The 19722-nt window shown below is 46.9% G+C and overlaps 1 protein-coding gene across 2 annotated transcripts in view; it reads right to left on the bottom strand.

Moving 5' to 3' along the window:
* Positions 1-19722, bottom strand: part of POLK (DNA polymerase kappa) — a 179839-nt gene that overhangs the window by 21118 nt on the left and 138999 nt on the right. For both annotated transcript variants that reach the window (XM_033929299.1, XM_033929300.1), the window contains one exon: positions 9203-9235. In XM_033929299.1, coding sequence (XP_033785190.1) covers positions 9203-9235 — 33 coding nt within the window. The remainder of the gene's footprint in view (positions 1-9202; positions 9236-19722) is intronic.

Below are 19722 nucleotides of genomic sequence, written 5' to 3'. Positions count from 1 at the left end.
GACTAAGGAATCCATCTAGCCCAATTTTGGTTCAAATCAAACTGTTTTGAGGCAGATAGAAGCTTTTAATTCAAAATTGGGAAATCCAAGATGGCTACCAAGGCAGTGAATTTAGAAACATAGAAACATAGAATATGACGGCAGAAAAGGGCCACCGGCCTAACAAGTCTGCCCATTCTAAGGACCCTCCTCCCTAAGCACTTCCTCGAAGTGAACTCACATGCTTATCCCATTTTTTCTTAAAATCGAGCACGTTGCTTGCCTCAATTGCCTGAAGTGGAAGATCATTCCAATGATCAACCACCCTTTCGGTGAAGAAATACTTCCTAGTGTTGCTATGAAATCTCCCACCCCTGAGTTTCAACGGATGCCCTCTTGTTGCCGTAGGTCCTGTAAGGAAAAAGATTTCTTCTTCTACCTCAATACGGCCAGTAACATATTTGAACGTCTCTATCATCTCCCCTCTCTCTGCGTTCCTCGAGAGAGTATAGCTGCATCGTACCTAGACGTTCTTCATATGGGAGATCCTTGAGTCCTGAGACCATCCTGGTGGCCATTCGCTGAACCGACTCCACTCTCAGCACATCCTTTTGATAATGTGGCCTCCAAAATTGAACACAATATTCCAGATGAGGTCTCACCATGGACCTGTACAATGGCATTACAACTTAGTACCAAAAATGGCCTGTGGGAGCTAAATAAGGGTTCAAATATTCTGGGAATAGGATTTTAGAGATGGGAACCCTATTCCTAGTCCCAGAAACCTTTAAAAATAACTTTAAAAAAATACCCCCCCCCCATTTTTCTCATAGGCTGTCACAGCCTTACCCATTGTGTAATGCAGCTGCTGGGAGCTGCAAAGGAGCTGAAACTAAAGCCAGAGAACTGCTGTCTCAGACAAGGGAAAGCTTGCTTTTTCAGACTGCTCTCAGTCCAACCATCTGGACTGAGATCTCAACCCCTACCGGAACAAGTGCGTGAAGTTGAGGAAAGGAATGTAGTCAACACCTGATCCCGGTGAAAATAAAAATGACATGAGGCCACTCAACCTGCGTTCAAGCTCTCTGTGTAAAAAACCTAGAGCAAGCTTACTCCAAAGATAATGGTCCCTGAGCTCCCACACTGTTAATGCAGGCTGGCCAAGCAGGAGCCTTGCCAAGCAGGTTGCATATTGGCTACAGACTACTGCCCTCAGAGTCTGTGTTCTCTGCAGTCAGAGATGTCCTCAAATTGGGAGCTTCTGCAGCAATGAAAAGCCTCACAACCGGATAAGAAAAACCCAAAATAAATACAACCAGATCAGAAAGGCTCCTACAATCTCATGTACAAAATAAAACTGAGGAACTGAAGGACAGTCCAGAGTGATGGGAGGCGGAGCAGCAAAATATAAATGAGTCTCTCTACAGAGGATCTCACGATCAGAGGTTTACTTACTACCCACTTGTTTCAGAATAATGTGCCTACTACACCATAAAATAGCATTTAAAATTTGAGTTATTTGAGAATATACATTGTATTTTACAAGTAGGAATAAATATTTCAAAATGCTTTATTTTAAATTGAACCTCAAATTTCACCCATTTTTCTCTAAAGAATACCAGCACAAGTGGCCAAAAAGCACAGTTACTTACCGTAACAGGTGTTATCCAGGGACAGCAGGCATATATTCTCACATGTGGGTGACGTCATCTACGGAGCCCCGATGCGGAAGCATTTTGAAGCAAACTTGATTGAAGATTTAAGTTTGCTCTGCTGCTCCACGCATGCGTGCCTTCCTGCTCCACTAGGGGGCGCATCCCCTCGTGGTCTCCAGTTCACTTAACTAGCAAAGAAGCCAACCTCGGGGAGGTGGGCGGGTTGTGAGAATATATGCCTGCTGTCCCTGGATAACACCTGTTACGGTAAGTAACTGTGCTTTATCCCAGGACAAGCAGGCATGATATTCTCACATGTGGGTGACCTCCAAGCTAACTGAAAAGGGATGGAGGGAAGTTGGCAATTTAAGCAAATAGATTTCGCAATACCGATTGGCCAAACCGGCCATCGCTTCTGGACAGGGAGTCCAGACAGTAGTGGGAGGAGAAAGTATGAACCGAAGACCACGTGGCAGCCTTGCAGATTTCCTCAATAGGTGTGGACCTGAGGAACGCTACGGAGCCGCCATCGCTCGGACCTTGTGTCCCGTTACTCGACCATGCAGCGCGAGACCAGCCCGAGCGTAGCAAAAGGTGATGCAATCGGCCAACCAGTTGGACAAGGTGCGCTTGGAAACTGGGTGGCCTAACCGGTTTGGGTCGAAGGACAAAAACAATTGTGGGACTTTCCGGTGTGGTTGAGTGCGTTGGAGGTAAAAGGCCAACGCTCTCTTGCAGTCAAGAGTGTGAAGCGCCACCTCTCCGGGGTGAGAGTGGGGCTTGGGAAAAAACACGGGCAAGACGATGGACTGATTGAGGTGAAAATCAGACACTACTTTAGGCAAGAACTTTGGATGTGTGCGGAGTACCACCTTGTCATGGTGGAAAACAGTGAAGGGTGGGTCCGCTACCAGAGCCTGTAGCTCACTAACTCGCCGGGCGGAAGTGAGTGCAAGCAGGAAAATCACCTTCCACGTGAGGAATTTAGGATGGTATTTGTCTAGGGGCTCAAATGGAGGTTTCATTAGTTGAGCCAGAACCATGTTAAGGTCCCAAACCTCCGGAGGGGGTTTGAGAGGAGGGTGGACATTCAGAAAACCCTTCATGAAGTGAGAGACTAAGGGATGGAGCGAGAGGGCTTTTCCTTCCAGGGGCTGATGAAAGGCCGCAATCGCACTGAGATGTACTCGAATGGAGTTGGTCTTTAGGCCGGAGTGAGATAATTGAAGTAAATAGTCAAGGACCAGAGGGACGGGGACCGACACCGGGTCCTGGCTGTGAGAGGAGCACCAGGCTGAGAATCTGGTCCACTTTTGAGAATAGCAGGTTCTCGTCGAGGCCTTTCTAGAGGCCTCCAATATCTCCTTGACTGATTGAGACACAGGAAGAGAAGTCAGGGGGAAAGAAACCAAGCATTCAGATGAAGAGATTGAAGATTGGGATGTAACAGCGAACCCTGACTCTATGATAGTAGAGAGGGAAACCGAGGCAGAGGCAGTGGATCTCTGACACTGAGTTGAAGTAGAAGGGAAAACCAAGGCTGGCGTGGCCAGCGAGGAGCAATCAGGATCAGGGTGGCTTTCACCGTTTTCAGGTGGACCAGCGTCCGCAGGATCAGAGGAAACGGAGGAAACGCGTACAGAAACCTTCCCTCCCAGTCAAGGAGGAAGGCGTCGGCCTCGAGTCGGTTCAGGGAGTGTATCCGGGAGCAGAAGAGGGGCAGTTTGTGATTGTGGGGGGATGCTATTTGAGGCGTCCCCCACTTTTCGAACACCTGTCGTAGGGTCTGAGAGTGCAGCGACCACTCGTGTGGCTGGAGGAGGCGGCTGAGTCTGTCCGCCAGACAGTTTTGTTCTCCTTGTATGTACACCGCTCGAAGGAAGGTGTTGTTGGAGATTGCCCATTTCCAGAGGCGCATGGCTTCCCGACAGAGGGACCAAGACCCTGTCCCCCCTTGTTTGTTTACGTAGTACATTGCTACCTGGTTGTCGGTTCGGATGAGGACCACCCGGTCATGAAGCAGATGTTGAAAAGCTACAGCTGCGAGATAGATGGCCCGGAGCTCTAGCACGTTGATGTGACAGCGGCGGTCTTCTGCTGACCACATCACCTGAGTGCGGAGGACGTCCAGGTGGGCTCCCCAAGCGTACTCCGACGAGTCCGTGGTGAGTACCTTGCTGTGAGGAGGGGCGAGGAAGAGCAAACCTTTGGAAAGATTTGAAGAGTCGGCTCACCAGCGGAGCGATCGTTGCAAGGAAGGAGTCACTGTCACGGGATGATCGATCGGGTCCCGGTCTTGATGCCATTGAGAGGCCAGGGTCCATTGAGGGATTCTCAGATGGAGACGAGCGAAGGGTGTGACATGGACGGTGGAGGCCATGTGGCCCAGGAGAGTCATCATCTGTCGAGCTGATACCGAGGTCAGCAGTGAGATCCTTCGGCTCAGACTTACTAACGCCTCTAGACGCGGAGGGGGGAGGAAGGAACGAAGGCGAACCGTGTCCAGCGTGGCCCCGATGAATTGTAGGGACTGCGAGGGGCGTAGTTGGGATTTTGGGAAGTTTATCTCGAACCCCAGACTCTGTAGGTAGATAATAGTCTGTTGGGTCGCTGAGATAACCCCTTCCCTGGACGGGGCTTTGATCAGCCAGTCGTCCAGGTAGGGGAATACCTTGAGAGCGTAAGGTAGCTGCGACCACCACGAGGCACTTGGTGAAGACCCGAGGTGACGATGCTAGGCCGAAGGGGAGGACTCGGTATTGCAGGTGCAGGTCTCCCACCTGAAAACGCAAGAACTTGCGGTGAGCGGGGTGCACTGGAACATGTGTGTACGCCTCCTTCAGATCGAGGGAGCAGAGCCAGTCGCCCTCGTCGATCAGGAGGTAGAGGGTCGGTAGGGAAAGCATCCGAAATTTTTCCCGTACCAGAAATTTGTTGAGGCGTCTCAAGTCTAGTATTGGGCGAAGGTCTCCCGTTTTTTTCGGTACCAGGAAGTAACGGGAGTAGAAGCCCTTCCCCCGTTGGCCGGGGGGAACCTCCTCCACTGCTCTCAGGTGAAGCAGATCTCGAGCTTCGGAGAGGAGTAGGGGTAGCTGCGTCCGGTTGGGAGGGCAATTCCTTGGGGGGTTGTCTGGAGGAATGGCCCGAAAGTTGAGAGAGTATCCTGATGATATCACGCCAAGGACCCATGCGTCCGACGTGACTTGTTCCCAGCGAGGGTAAAAGACTTTTAGGCGACCCCCGATGGGAAGGAGGCCTGGGACTATGGCGGAGGGGGCCCGCCCCCTTCCGCGTATCCCGTCAAAAGGACGGGGATGGTTTGGTAGTCGCAGGCGGTTGGGACTTGGGCAGAGCCCGATGGTGGGCTTGCGGACGCCTGGGCGGAGGCCGCGAGAAGGCAGGAGTGGATTTTTGTGGGTAGCGGCGTGGAGGGGCCCTGAACTGCCTGGACGCGGGCGATTTAGGCTTTTGCCGCCGAGGGAGGCAAGCAAGCGTTCGTGTTCGGAGAGGCGTTTTGTAGCCACCTCGATAGTGTCATCGAACAGTTCTTTACCCACGCAGGGGAGGTTAGCCAACCGGTCCTGTAAGTTGGGGTCCATGTTGACCAGGCGCAGCCAAGCTAGGCGGCGCATGGCGATAGCAAATGCTGACTCTCTGGAGGAGAGTTAGAAGCCATCGTAGGCCGCGTGGAATAGATGGAGGCGTATGTTGGAGAGGGACTCTGAAAGCAGGCTAAATAGAAACATAGAAAGTTGATGGCAGATAAGGGCTATAGCCCATCAAGTCTGCCCACACCATTTACCCACCCTCTTAAGTCTACTGACCCCCTAAAGTACAATTGTAATTATACTGTCACTCTACTGACCCGCTCATTCAAGTCCTAGTGACCCTATCCCTTGGCATGACCTCGTAGGGATCCCACATAGGTATCCCATTTGTTCTTGAAGTCTGGGATGCTGCGTGCCTCGACCACCTGTACTGGAAGCTTGTTCCAATGCTCAATCACTCTCTCCGTGAAGAAGTATTTCCTGGCGTCTCCACGAAACTTCCCTCCCTTGAGTTTGAGCGGATGTCCTCTTGTGATCGAGGGTCCCTTGAGAAGAAAGATATCATCTTCCACCTCGACCCGTCCCGTGATGTACTTAAATGTCTCAATCATGTCTCCCCTCTCCCTACGCTCCTTGGCGGGAGGCCGGTAAGTCAGTCTCAAAGGCTCTCAGTAGTCCAATGAGGTGTTTGAGGTAGGATGTGAAGGTGAAAGTGTAGCTTTGCACCCTAGAGGCCATCATTGCATTTTGATATAGTCTCCTGCCGAACTTGTCTAGGGTTCGACCTTCTCGGCCTGGGGGGACCGCCGCTGAGACCCTGGAGGGGTGAGCCTTTTTCAAGGAGGATTCTACTAACAGCGACTGGTGGGAGAGCTGCGGTTGTTCAAATCCCGGGAAGGGTACTGTACGATACTTGGCCTCCATTTTGGAGGGTACTGCTGTGACCATATAGGGGGTCTCCAGGTTCCTGAAGAAAGCCTGTTGGAGTACCGGGTTAGGCGGTAAGCGAAGGGACTCTCTGGGCAGTGATGGCATATCCAGCTCCGCTAGGTACTCCTTAGAGTATCTGGAGTCGGACTGGAGGTCCAAGTCCAAAGCGTGGCCCATGTCCTGGACAAAGCGAGAGAAAGATGGGCGGGATGTTCCCGAGGCCCCGTGCGGGGTCGGTGAACGAGACCTCCGTCGGGTGGAGAAGGATGGGGAGGCTTCCCTCGAGTATCGAGGCTCCTGCTCCGATCCATGCTCCGAGACCGGGGAAGCACTGTGATAGTGTTCCGGGGTCGTGGATCTCTGACGTCTCAAGGAGCCCCTCGGAGACGATGCCGGGGTTCGGGGTACCGATCGATGTCGAATCGGTGACCTCGACCCGGACTCCCTCGGTGAAAGCCTGAACCCTCGGATCGGAGCCCCGGTCCGAGGGGGAGTTCGGAGGATGCGCGGGTTGGAGAGTGATAGCTCTGCCACCCTCAGCGGTCCCGTACGAGGTGTAGGTGAACGGCCTCGTAGAGTGGGGGAATCCCGGGCCTTCTTGGAGGTACGGCGGTTCGAGGTTTCCGTCGTTTTAGCACGACGTTTTGCCCCGCGGCGGTCTGTGGAGAGAGAGCGCCTCGGGTGTCTCGGCGAGGAGTCCGAGGAGGATGGGATGCGGCGAAGCTTGCGCGCTTTTCCCCGAGGTGGCTCGACGCGAGGCTCAGGCTGGTCTGGCACATGCGGGGGTCGAGGTCGAGGCCGGTTGTAGATGGGCCATTGCAGCGGACAGCTCCGATGAGATCATCGCTCGGAGTAGGTCCTGGAAAACGGTCACGGACAGCATCGAGGGCATGTCCACTGCCTCGGTGCGCTCTGCCGGGGGCAACCTCGTATCAGAGTATTCCCGTGTGGTGGAGGCACGGCCCGAAGGCTTGGAGGGCTTCGCCGGGGCTGTAAGCATGGGACTTCCGCCATGCGTCGCCGGTGTCCCCGAGGCTGGCTTCTTCGCTGTTACGGGACCTGAAGAGGGGACTTACCCGGAGCCGAGGCTTTCTGTTGTCCCGAGGACTTCGGATTCGAGTCTCGAGGCGATGCCGAGGTATTCGGGGCCGAGGTCAAGGCCGGGGCCGACCTCGAGACCGAGGTAGAGGGTTGGTCGGCGGCGAAGAGATCCGCCATGCGGGCTTTTCTTCGGCGGAGGGCCTGGTTCTGGAAAGTAGCACACTGGGGGCAGGAGTCGGTTGGATGAGCGGCCCCCAGGCAGAGGATGCAACGGCGATGCGGGTCTGTGATGGAAAGAAGCCGCTCGCACTGGGTGCACTTTTTAAAGCCAGTCAAAGGCCGGGACATAGAATCGAAACTGGCCGCGGCTCGAGTAGCCACGCGGCCACGGGGACCCGGAAGCCTCTGGGTCGGTCAAAAACGAAGCAGGAACAAGTTGAAACAAGAAAAAATTCGCGCACAGCAACTTAATTGAGAAAAATAAGAAAAAATTGTGGTGCTAGAAGGCAGTTGGGGCAGAACCTGAAAAAACACGACTTCTAGGCTCAGCGGAAAATTTTGAACTGGAGACCACGAGGGGATGCACCCCCTAGTGGAGCAGGAAGGCACGCATGCGTGGAGCAGCAGAGCAAACTTAAATCTTCAATCAAGTTTGCTTGAAAATGCTTCCGCATCGGGGCTCCGTAGATGACGTCACCCACATGTGAGAATATCATGCCTGCTTGTCCTGGGATAAATACACTTAAATGTAAGGTTTAATCATCTACTCCAGATCTATAGCTGGTGTAAATGTTCAGGCCTAGCTGTGTACTAGAATATATGCTACACCCAGATTCCACCATGTGCATACCCACTGGCAAAGTACATGCCATCAAATAATGAAGCATAATCTTCTCCTGGTCAGTATTTCATTTAGATGTAAAAGATCACTAAGGCATATAAATGATGAGAATAATGCCATCTACTAGCCTTCTTGCCACTTATGACTAGGTAGCTCCTTATGAAATTAACCTCTTAATTCTTTGCCCCATGAAAACTGTCATTTTAAAAGGCAAACAAACCAATCAAGAATAGCCGACATGCTGAATGATTTTCTCATAGTTCCAGAGACACTGCTACAGTGATTTCAGCAACAGTATAATTGAAATGAACTTCTGAGAGATGCACAAGACTTGTTTAATGTCAGTATGGCTGGGTCCTCTCAGCTTCATACTGGCTCTTCTTGTCAAGGATAATATGAGGTGGTGGTTTATTAAACTGTGTTAAGTGGTTGTTAGTACAAAACCACAGTAAAGGGATGCATGCTAATTTTGCACTTTCCATGTGCTAACAGGAGTAACACAGGTATAGCATGCAAGTGGGTGGGGTATGCACCCAAAAATTGGTGTTAACATGGAAGAAATACCACACGCTGCCAAATTTGATATTAACGCAGGGGTACACTAATTGCAATGTTGACATGTGACTGAATAGCCAACATACTGGGAACGTCCCTACAAACTAGCATGCTAATTTTGGAGTTAGTGCACTCAACTTTTGAGTATTAAGCTGTGCTAAAAAGGAAATTACAGTGCCCTTTAGTAAACAGGCCCCAATACCATTTAAGAAGAATGGCATTATTCTTGTTTGACTATATCAAACCAGGATAATTTCAGATTTTGGGGTTTAAGCTACCAATTTGTTGTACCTGCTAATTTCAAATAAAACCAGTGCTTGAAAAATGATGTTTGAAAAATGTACTGGAAATTCAATCCCAGAACTGTTGTAAAAGCAGTGAACAGGATTTTAAAAAAGGTTTGGATATCTTCCTAAAAAAAAGTCCATAAGTCATTATGAAAATGGACTTGGGAAAATCCACTGCTTATTCCTGAGATAAGCAGCACAAAATGTGTCATTTTTATTCTTTTAAGATCCTGCCTGGTACTTGTAGCCTTGATTGGAAACATACTGGTCTTGATGGACCTTCGGGCAAATCACGTGACCTTCGGTCCCAGTATGGCAATGCTTATGTGCTTATCACTATCAATACTTAAATGAAACATACAGTACCTTTCAGTACTCATACTTTTCCTTTCCCCGTCCCTAAAAAAAAAAAAAAAGAAAACATTTTAATCTCTTCAATAATTGAACTTTTAGAGGTAAAACATTAAAAGTTCAAGATGAAATTTCTCTAAGTGGAGTAGTTATCAAGGTGTACTAAGATAGTATTTGCCTCTTAACATACATTAAATAACAATATCATGCATTATATTACTCTAGCTCATGCTAGTTTTAGTCACCAAGGGAAACATAATAAAGAGATGCAGAGCATATAAATGCAAGTAAAACATCTCATTATGATGTAAATGGAATAATGCACCTTGTATTGTGTTCTTCCAGGAAAAACAATGCTAGGTCAATGTTTGTATTAACCCTTTAATTGACATATGGTGAAATGGCTGCTTTACGTAACCTGATGTTGAACGAGAGCAATAGTGCCAAATAAACAGGCATTTGAAGTTGTAGATCTCCTATAAAAGCCATAGAAAACACATGTTGCTCGTGAGCAACAATGCCAAATAAAGGGTTAATTTCCAGTCCAGGAGCATTGGACCACTAATTGCTCCCCAGTGCTATCTTAAAGGGGCCAGAGCCTCTCACAGATAAAGAGTGTGTCCCCCTCCTCCTAACCCCCCCACCAAAGACCTATCCCATATCTACTTCTATATGTCATGTCTAGTCTGTCCAAGTTAGATTGTAAGCTCTTCCAAGTTGGACCATCTATAAATGTCAAAATGTACAGTGCTGCGTATGCCTTTCAGCGCTATAAAAGTGATAAGTAGTAGTAGTACTTCTTAGAATCCCTGTAGTTTAGACATTCTAGGCCAGGAACAATCCCCACTCAATACCTACACTTACTGGCGTCAGGTTCAAAATGGCACTGGCAATCTCTGGTAGTAGTCTCATGTTACTTCTGCTGGGGGTCAAGCAACTAGACTAATGTTAAGCAATATTTTGTACCTGGTGCTGGCAGAAGCAGGAACAACAGAGTGCATCTGCCCCAGAATCCCTAGAATTACGAGTAATTCTAGCCCACATCCCACAGGTGTCTATGGGAGGAAGCATATTCAGGATGGGCAGGAAGGGGGAAGCATTCTTCATTTTGAGAGGCTTTGGGGCCTTTAGGAAGGGTAAACAGTAAAGACTCATAATACAGTATAAGTTTTTGTACCTGGGACAATGGAGGGTTACATGACTTGCCCAGGTTCACAAGTAGCTGCAGTGGGAACTGACCTCAGTTCCCCAGGTTTCTCAACCTACAACACTAACCATTAGGTTACTCTTCCACTCCAGAGGAAGGATGGCTACCTGAAAGCATTGTGCCAACAGTTATCAACACAGTGCTCCTAGGAAGGATGAATAATGCAATTTTCTCTCCTGAATTATGAGATCAAAGAGGTGTATTGCAAAGGTTCTCAACACGCAGTATGCGTACCCCAGGGGGTACACATACCATTGTCAGGGGATACGCGGCACCAGCACTGTATGTCTTCCAACTTCCTTCTGCCTTTGCATATCTCCCACCTTCCTCCTCATCTTCTCTCCCCAGCCTCCCCGTCCCCGGATTAACAGTGGCATTGTGTGTTTTTAACTTTCCCACACAGTTGCCGCTAGCATTAGTTTAGCCGGCGATTCCATCAGGCAGCCTTGGGGCCTTTGCTAGGCCAGTCCATCTCCGACAAAAGAAGAAGTTGCATCATCAAAGGCAGGCCGGCCTAGCAAAGGCCCCGAGGCTGCCTGATGGACTCACTGGCTAAACTAACGCTAGCGATAGCTATGTTGGGAAGTTAAAAGCACACAGTGAGCTGCCGCTAGGGAGAGGAGAGGTACTGATGGACAGGGGAGGAGGGAAAGGGAGAAGAGGTACTGCTGGAAATGGGGAAGGGGTACTGCTGCTGGACAGGCGGAAAGGGAAAGGGAAGGGAGAAGAGGTGCTGCTGGACCTGGCTAAAGGTGAAGGGAAAGGTGCTGCTTGACTTGAAGGAAAAGGGGAGGAAAAGGAAAGGTGCTGCACGCTGGAAGGGAGGTGCATAGGGAGAAAGCATATTAGTTGAGTGGGGTTGGGGGAGGGAAGGAAGGAAGGAAGGAATGCCTAAATTACAGGGATTCTAAGAAGTACTACTACTACTTATGAGAGTGATGAGAGAGGGAGAAATTGACATGGGATGGAGGAGAGTGAGAAATAGTACATGTGGAGAAAGCATGTTACTTAGTTGTAAGTGGAGTTGTGGAGAGATGGACTGGGGGTGGGAAAGAGGGATATCACACTTGAAGGAAGGGACGAGGAGAAAGAGAAAGCGTGCAGGACTCATGGAGAGAGAGAGATGGCTGGGGAGGGCAGAAAGGAGGGAAGGAGAAATGTCACACTCAGGGGAAGGGGGAGAGGGCAGAGTGTGAAAAGTTGGACTCATGGAGGGAGAGAGAGAGAGAGCGATGTTGGTTGGGGGAGGGAATGAGGAGAGGAAGCATGCAGGAGGCAGAGGGAAAGAAATGTTGGACTGATGGAAAGGATGGAGAAATGTTGGACTGGGAGGGGGGGTCAGAAAAGAGGAAGGGAGGGGAGATGTTGGACTGCAGGAGGCAGAAAGGAGGAAGGGAGAGAGAAATGTTACCCGGGGGGAAGGAGAGGACTTAAGGAAGGGAGAGATGCCAGACTATGGACTGGAAGGGAAGGAAGGGAGTCTGGTAGCACTATAGAAATAATTAATAATAATAGTAGTACTAGTAGAGATGCCAGACTGGGAAGGAGAGGAGAGAGATGCCAAACTGTGGGAAGGAGGGAAAGGAAGGAGAGATTTGTCAGATTACTGGGGGGGGGGGGAAGGAAGAGAGGAATGGAGAGAAATGGACTACTGGGGGAGAGGGAGGGAAGGAGAGAGAAGTTAGACCATGGAAATGGAGAGGGAAGGAGAGAGATATAGGAAGGGAAGAGAATACTTGGAAAAGTAAATTGAGAAGAAAGTAGAAAAATGGAAAAAAGATGAATGTTCAAAATTAATGGCAAAGATGAATGCAGGGCAGAAAGTAAAGAAGAGAAAAACAGTCAATGGATAAGGCGGCCCTGGAAACAGTTAAGAGCACAGACAGAAGGAGGTGCAACCAGAGACTGGGAAAAGATGATTAGAAAAATAAAATCATCAGACAACAAAGGTAGGGAAATTATTTTATTTTCAATTTAGTAATTGAAATGTGTCAGTTTTGAGAATTTATATCTGCTGTGTATATCGCTGCTGCAAAGGACCCCACTGACCCGATCCTGCCAGGTGTGCGAGCTCCGCTCCGCCCCCCCTGCAGCCAGCCGGGAGAAAATCCTCTTTTGCTCAAATCTAGCGGCGGGAACCAGCTATCGCCGCTGCAAAGGACCCCACCGACCCGATCCTGTCAGGCATGTGAGCTCCGCTCCGCCCTCTCCGCAGCCAGTCGGGAGAAAATCCTCTTTTGCTCAAATCTAGCGGCGGGAGCGCCGCGCAGCCGTTCGGCACGCCGGCTAAGGTGCGCCTTTGCCGTGTGCCTTTGCGAAGCGACGGTGCGAAGAGAATAAAAAATAAGAACGCTGAACAAGAAAACACGAACTACTCCATCAGCCAACTCACCAGCCCGCACAGAGCCTCAAGAGAACATAGCCATAGTTTGAGTCCAGCAGGGTTGAGAGGTAAGGAGCCGCCTTTCTTCTCCTCTCCCCCCTAGACTCCTCCATTAGAAGCCATACCTGGCCCTAACTCTACCAACTCACTAGCCCTGCAAAGAACCCTCAGGAGAGCACATCCACAGTCCCATTCTAGTAGGGTCGAGAGGAAGGGAATCGCCTTTTCCCTCCTCACCTCCCTACTCCACATCGGAAGCCACACCAGGCCACAATCCTACCAGGCCCAACAACTAAACAACCCCCCCGCAACCTCCCCACAAAAACACTATGGCAACCCGCGCAACTAAACTCCTGCATATCCTCTTACTGCTCTCCCTGCTTTTAACAAACTGGAAAACAGCAGGTTACCACATATCCCCAATTCCAATTGTGATAGCAACCTACAGACATGTCCACTCACCCAAGAAATTCCACTCTCCCAGAAATCTGATAGACTGCATCCCACCCACATGGGGAAAAAGACCTCCCAAGGCAAGGACGACAGCTCACACACCCTCTCCATCACCAAGAAACCTTCTCCACCCAAAGTATGTCTCCAATCCTCACGCAAAGTTCACCTCAATAGCATGTGCGTACATGACCATAAGATCGATTGGCCCAAAGGCAGACCTAATAAAGGATTGGATAATTAAAGATCAGCTAGGCTGCCTGTTCCTAGCCGAAACCTGGCTAGCCTCCGACTCAGACCCATGCATAACTGAATTCTGTCCCAGGGGATTCAAACTAGAAATAGTTTGTCAAGAAAAAAAGTGTGGGGGAGGCTGGCCATCCTAGTAAAAAACAACCTTAACATAAAAGACATAGACAAACATTCCACCCCCCACTTGGATCTTCTAGCCTGCCAACTATCCGATGACACACTCAAAGGCACCATGATCTACCTTCTCTGCTACATAACACCAGGAAAATGGAACGCCACTAAACATGAACTTGAAGAGTTCATCTTCCGGAACTCTTTAACCTCATCGGAGACATAAACCTCCACCTGGAAGACCACACCTCCAAACAAGTTGATAGTATACTCTCATACCTCAAAGCACTATCCTACCAAATTCTCAATCCCCAACCCACGCACAAAAAAGACCACCAACTTGATATAGCTGCATACATGACCCAACACCCTTATACACCAGATATTCAAATCTCAAACGGGGCCTGGCACCCCTCCCTCTGGTCAGATCATTACAAATTTACCTTCAACATCAATTGGGCACAAAGCAACAATAAACTTGAACCCCACAAAACTTCATTCAAAACCCGTCAAAAAATTGAACCCACCACATTCTGGGACAAAGCAAACCCCGCAATCGTCTCCATAGACACTAAAGAATTCATATGTCACTGGTGTGTCTTAAGCGAAACAATCCTGAACGAGCTAGCCCCACTAAAATCAAAACACAGAATCTGCAGACCATCTGACAAATGGTTCGACACCAAACTTCTCCAACTAAAAAGGCACTGCAGACATCTCGAAAGAGCCTTTAAAAAAAAGAACCAAGAACACACCAAAGTAGAATGGAAAAGCCTAATAAAACAATACAAGATCAAACTTAAGGAAAAACGAAAAGCTTACTACTCTAAACTAGTTGGCACAGAAGCCCCTGACACAAAGAAACTTTTCAAACTAGTAAAAAACCTCACTGATACCAAGCCACTCCTAGCTGCACAAGCCACCCAACTAGCAGACCACTATAAAAGCAAGATCACTACAATCAGAACCACCTTCAACAACACACTAACCCACCTCGACGAGAAAATAATAAACCTTACAACAGGAGAAGCCATAGCAGCAGATAGGACCTGGACCAAATTCCCAGCAGTACAATGGACTGACATGAACCGACTCTATAAAAAATACAGCCAAGCATCATGCGACCTGAACAACTGTCCCTCATATCTGCTAACTAATGCCTCCCCCAAATTTAGAGCTAGCCTCATGCAATGGATACAAACCACACTCACGGAAGGTCAATTCCCACAAGACCAAGGAGAGATCATAATCACCCCAATACTGAAAGACCATAAAGGCCCAATAGATACCCCCTCCAACTATAGACCCATCGCTTCAATACCATTATACGTTAAACCAATAGAAGGTCTAGTTGCACAAAAGCTCACCAACTACCTGGAAGACCACAACCTACTTCACCCGTCTCAATCAGAGTTCAGAACCAACCATAGCACAGAGACACTTCTAGTAACTTTACTAGACACAGCCCGATAGCACCTTAGCAAAGGAGGAAGAATGCTGATAATTCAACTCGACCTCTCTGCTGCATTTGACCTAGTAGACCACACCATACTACTTCAGATACTAGAAGCCATAGGGATCTCAGGCAGGGTATACAATTGGTTTCAAGGATTCCTCAAAACAAGAACTTATAGAGTAAAGACAAATGATCTTAAATCAGACCCCTGGTCTAACCCCTGTGGAGTACCACAAGGGTCACCACTGTCACCCATGCTCTTCAACCTCTTCATATCCTCCCTTGGTACCACTCTAGATAACCTAGACATAACATCATTCAGCTACGCAGACGACATAACCATACTCCTCCCCTTTGACTCACCAGATCCCACTTCAACAAATAACCTGAAAAAAACACTAGAAACAGTGGAAAAATGGATGTTAGACCACAAATTGAAACTGAACTCGGACAAAACAAAATTTCTATTGTTTGAAAAGGACAAAACCCCATCCATAACAGAATTAGAAATAAATGCCACCAAATACCCTATACAGTCCGCGCTCAAACTCCTAGGAGTAATGATAGATAGATGCTGCACACTGCAGGTCCAAATCAACAAGACTACTCAAAAAACATTTTTAACCATGCGCAATCTATGAAAAATAAGAAAATTCTTCGACATAGAGCAATATAGGCTCATAGTCCAATCCCTAATCCTAGGTCTAGTGGACTACTGCAATATCCTCTACCTACCATGCCCCACAAACTTAATCAAACAATTACAGACTGTACAAAACACAGCCTTCAGACTGATCTATTCACTTGGAAAATTTGATCACATCACCAATGCCTACCTAGATTCACACTGGTTACCAATACAAGCTCGAATCCAATTCAAACTATACTGTCTACTATTCAAAGTAACAAATGATACTGCACCCACCTACCTAAACAATCGCCTAAATCGGAACCTTACTACTAGACAAAGGAGAACGCAGACGAAAAAAACTTTATGATAACCTAATAGCCTCCAAAGCAGCTAAACTGGACAGACAAATCACCACTCTGTTATCTTCGACTACAGACTACAAAGCCTTCAGGAGAGATATTAAAACCATACTCTTCAAAAAACACATAAAACCTATCTAGCACAACCAATCCCAACCCAATATCCAACACTCTATTTACCCTTAGATCTCTCTAATACTCTTTTATCTACCACACGTTATCAAAAACCCATAATTTCACCCTATTCTTATCTCCTAAAGACCTCCACTTCCCTTTGGTAACTCTTTACCCAATATATATTACCTTAAAAATTCTATGTCATCGCTTATTCTATTCCTTCAAATTTTGAATGTAATTTTTGTTTTAGTTTGGATGTAATCCGCCTTGAACCGCAAGGTAATGGTGGAATAGAAATCACTAATGTAATGTAATGTAATGTAATGTACCTTCCCCCCATTCAAAGGAACTCAGCGCAAGAAGTTGTACGACAACCTACTAGCAACGCAGGCAGCGAAACTAGACCCATTTCTAACTTGCTGACAGCAACATGCGACTTCAAATCATTTTGAAAAGAAATCAAAACCCTGCTATTCAAAAAATTCATCCAGATACCTTAACTCCCCCCTTTCCCTTCCCCCCCTGTTTAATTCCCCCTCAAATTTCTTCTCCTCTTGCAAAGACACAACTATATAACCAGACCCCTAAACTGTAATCTACCTGTAACTGTAACCAGCCCCTAAACTGTAATCTACCTGTAAATGTCCAGTTTTCTTTTGTTGTAATCCTCTTATTTCTACCTATCTTTTAAATTTCTCCCAAAGACTCCACTATGTAACCAGTTCCCTAAATTGTAATTTCTCCTGGAAATGCCCAGTTATCTTCTGATGTAATCTGCCTAGAACTGCAAGGTACAGGCGGAATAGAAGTCACTAATGTAATGTAATGTAATATTGTGGGTATATGAAAAATGAATGGAAGAAACTGTATTACAATTAGTAATGGGGCGGGGTCTGGGGCAGTCAGTGATTGGGGGTACTCAGTTGATATTTGTTAAGACTCAGGGGGCACTTGGCTTGAAGAAGTTGAGAAACACTGGAGTATTGCACTTATGCTTTCATTTTTACTGTTTAAAAAAAAATTGAAGTCAGGAGTGTTTTACCATGTATTTTGTCTTCAAATCTGAATCGCGCTGGATTTCAATTACTTCCATTTGCATATGATTAAGTACTGATTCTATATTAGTTGTGAAAATTGAAGAAAACAAAGAAAACTTTGTCTTCCAAAGATTTAAAATCTGCAAATCTTGTTTCAAACTCAGTTCTAAGGCTTAAAAATTTTTCTGCGTATTTTTGATACGATGCAATTTCACCTAAACTTGATTTGTTTATGTTGCATGTCGGAAAGGGCGTTAAATCTTAATTTCGCAACTGCTTTTTCCAAAGAACTAGCTTACATTGGGATGCTTTAACTTGATCACACATATTCGTAATGTACTGATCTTTTCCTTGCAGTTTTAAATTTAAATCATTTAAGTATTTTATTATATCAACCATGAAGGATAAATCTTGTCCATACTGGATCAGAAAACAAACTTGTGTCTTGATTTTTAGTTATTTTAAAAACTGACATATTTCTTCCTTTAAGTCCAGAATTGTTTAAGGATCTTGGAGCAGGATAGCCAAAGTACCTCAATAAAGTAGGACAAACTGGAATATTCGCTTTCTAATTCACTTAAGAAAGCAGAGAGTTGTCATTGATTTAAGTATTGAGATCTTATGAAATTGATATATTTTTTTACAAATGTCAACACATTTTCCATGTTTATTACCTTTGTGCATAATACTTCTTAATGCGTATGATGAATCTTGGATCTGTCACAAGTTTCTCTGGGGTTTTTTGCAGTAATGCCACAAAACCTTTGGTTTTTCTGGCCATTGAAGGAGCTCCATCTATAGCTACAGAAGTTAGTTCTGACAGAGGTAAATTGTATTTTTGCAGAAGTTCATAAACACAATTAAATATATCTTGTCCCATTGTGATACCACTAGTTCCAATAATTCCTCAAAAATGTTGAAATTTGTGTTGCAAGCACAAAGAAACACAGCTAATTGAACTATGCCCCCAATGTCCGTACTTTTGTCACAGGCAATGGAAAAAACTTCAAAACTAGATGATTTTGCTTTGATCTGATCACTTAGGACTCCTTTTACAAAGGTGAGCTAGTGTTTTTAGCGCACACACAGGATTAGCATGCGCTAGCTGAAAAATGATCGCCTGCTTATAAGGAGGTGGTAGCGGTTAGCGTGTGTGGAATTTTAACACACACAGTGCGCTAAAACCGCTAGCGCACCTTTGTAAAAGGAGCCCTTAAATAGCTGGCCAAATCAGTAATTCTTTCTGCAACTGTATTTTGAGAAAAAGAGATTCTATGAAAAACCTTCACGCTTCCAGGACAATTTCTGCAGCTTTAATTAGGCACTCCTTGATGAAATCACCTTCCGTAAAAGGTTTCGAATGTTTAGCTATCAACTCCGACAAGGCATAGCTTGCATGCACCGCCGCTTCACTTTCTTGTGATACTTTAGTAAACATGAACTGTTGTAAAAACTTGTCGTACTTGCAATAGGTACTTATGCTTAGTAATGCCTGTTTGCACTGGTGTTCTGTTTCCATTTTTCCACGCATTAGTTGCTATGTATTTGCACTGGTTGTTGCTCTTTGTGCCTTATTCCGAGGTGACTTAAATAAAGTTAAAAAAAAACATGAACTGTTGTTTTTTCAGTCCTAACTTGAGCTCTTTCAATTTTTCTTGACTCATTAATCCTTTGTAATTGTCATATTTTGATTTATGCTGTTCATAGTGTCATTTAATGTTATATAACTTTGGCACACTAATAGCATTATTACATATCAAGCAAATTATTTTATCTTTTACTTCACAGCAAAATACTCCAATTCCCACTTTTCTTGGAAATTTCGATGTTCATTAGCAATTTTTCGTTTAGTTTTACTACCACTTGGTTTCGATAGACATACTGAATACAAAGAGCTGAACTAAACGAGTAATCATTAACACAAAAAAATAAAACATTTCAATAAAAATCAATACCTTTTCTTAAATATTAACTTACCAGACACAGAATACCGTATTTTCTCGCATATAACGCGCACGCTATACATGGTTTTTATGTACCGCGCATACCCTTGCACGTTATACGTGTGAGCGCGTTGTACAAAAATTTTTTTACATAGTTCCCCCCCCGACGTCCGATTCACCCCCCCCACGGACCACTCGCACCCCCACCCCGAAGGACCGCTCGCACGCACCCGCACCCCCACCCCGAAGGACCGCTCGCACGCACTCCCACCCGCACCCCCACCCTGAAGGACCGCTCGCACCCCCACAGCCTCCCAACCCCCCCCCCATCATGTAGAAGCTCCTACCGGTGTCCTGCTGCTTCCTCTTGGCGGTCCCGACACCCGGCACGATCGGGGCAAGAGGGAGCTCAAGCCCTCTTGCCCCAGCCAACCGTGGCACCCCCGACACGATCAGGGCAAGAGGGAGCTCAAGCCCTCTTGCCCCAGCCAACCGCGGCACCCCCGACACGATCGGGGCAAGAGGGAGCTCAAGCCCTCTTGCCCCCCCGACTCCCTGACACGATCGGGGCAAAAGGGAGCCCAAGCCC

This window comes from Geotrypetes seraphini, chromosome 1 (genome assembly GCF_902459505.1).
Source record: "Geotrypetes seraphini chromosome 1, aGeoSer1.1, whole genome shotgun sequence".
Classification (NCBI taxonomy): Eukaryota; Metazoa; Chordata; class Amphibia; order Gymnophiona; family Dermophiidae; genus Geotrypetes; species Geotrypetes seraphini.
This window is presented reverse-complemented; position numbering and strand designations above follow the sequence as displayed.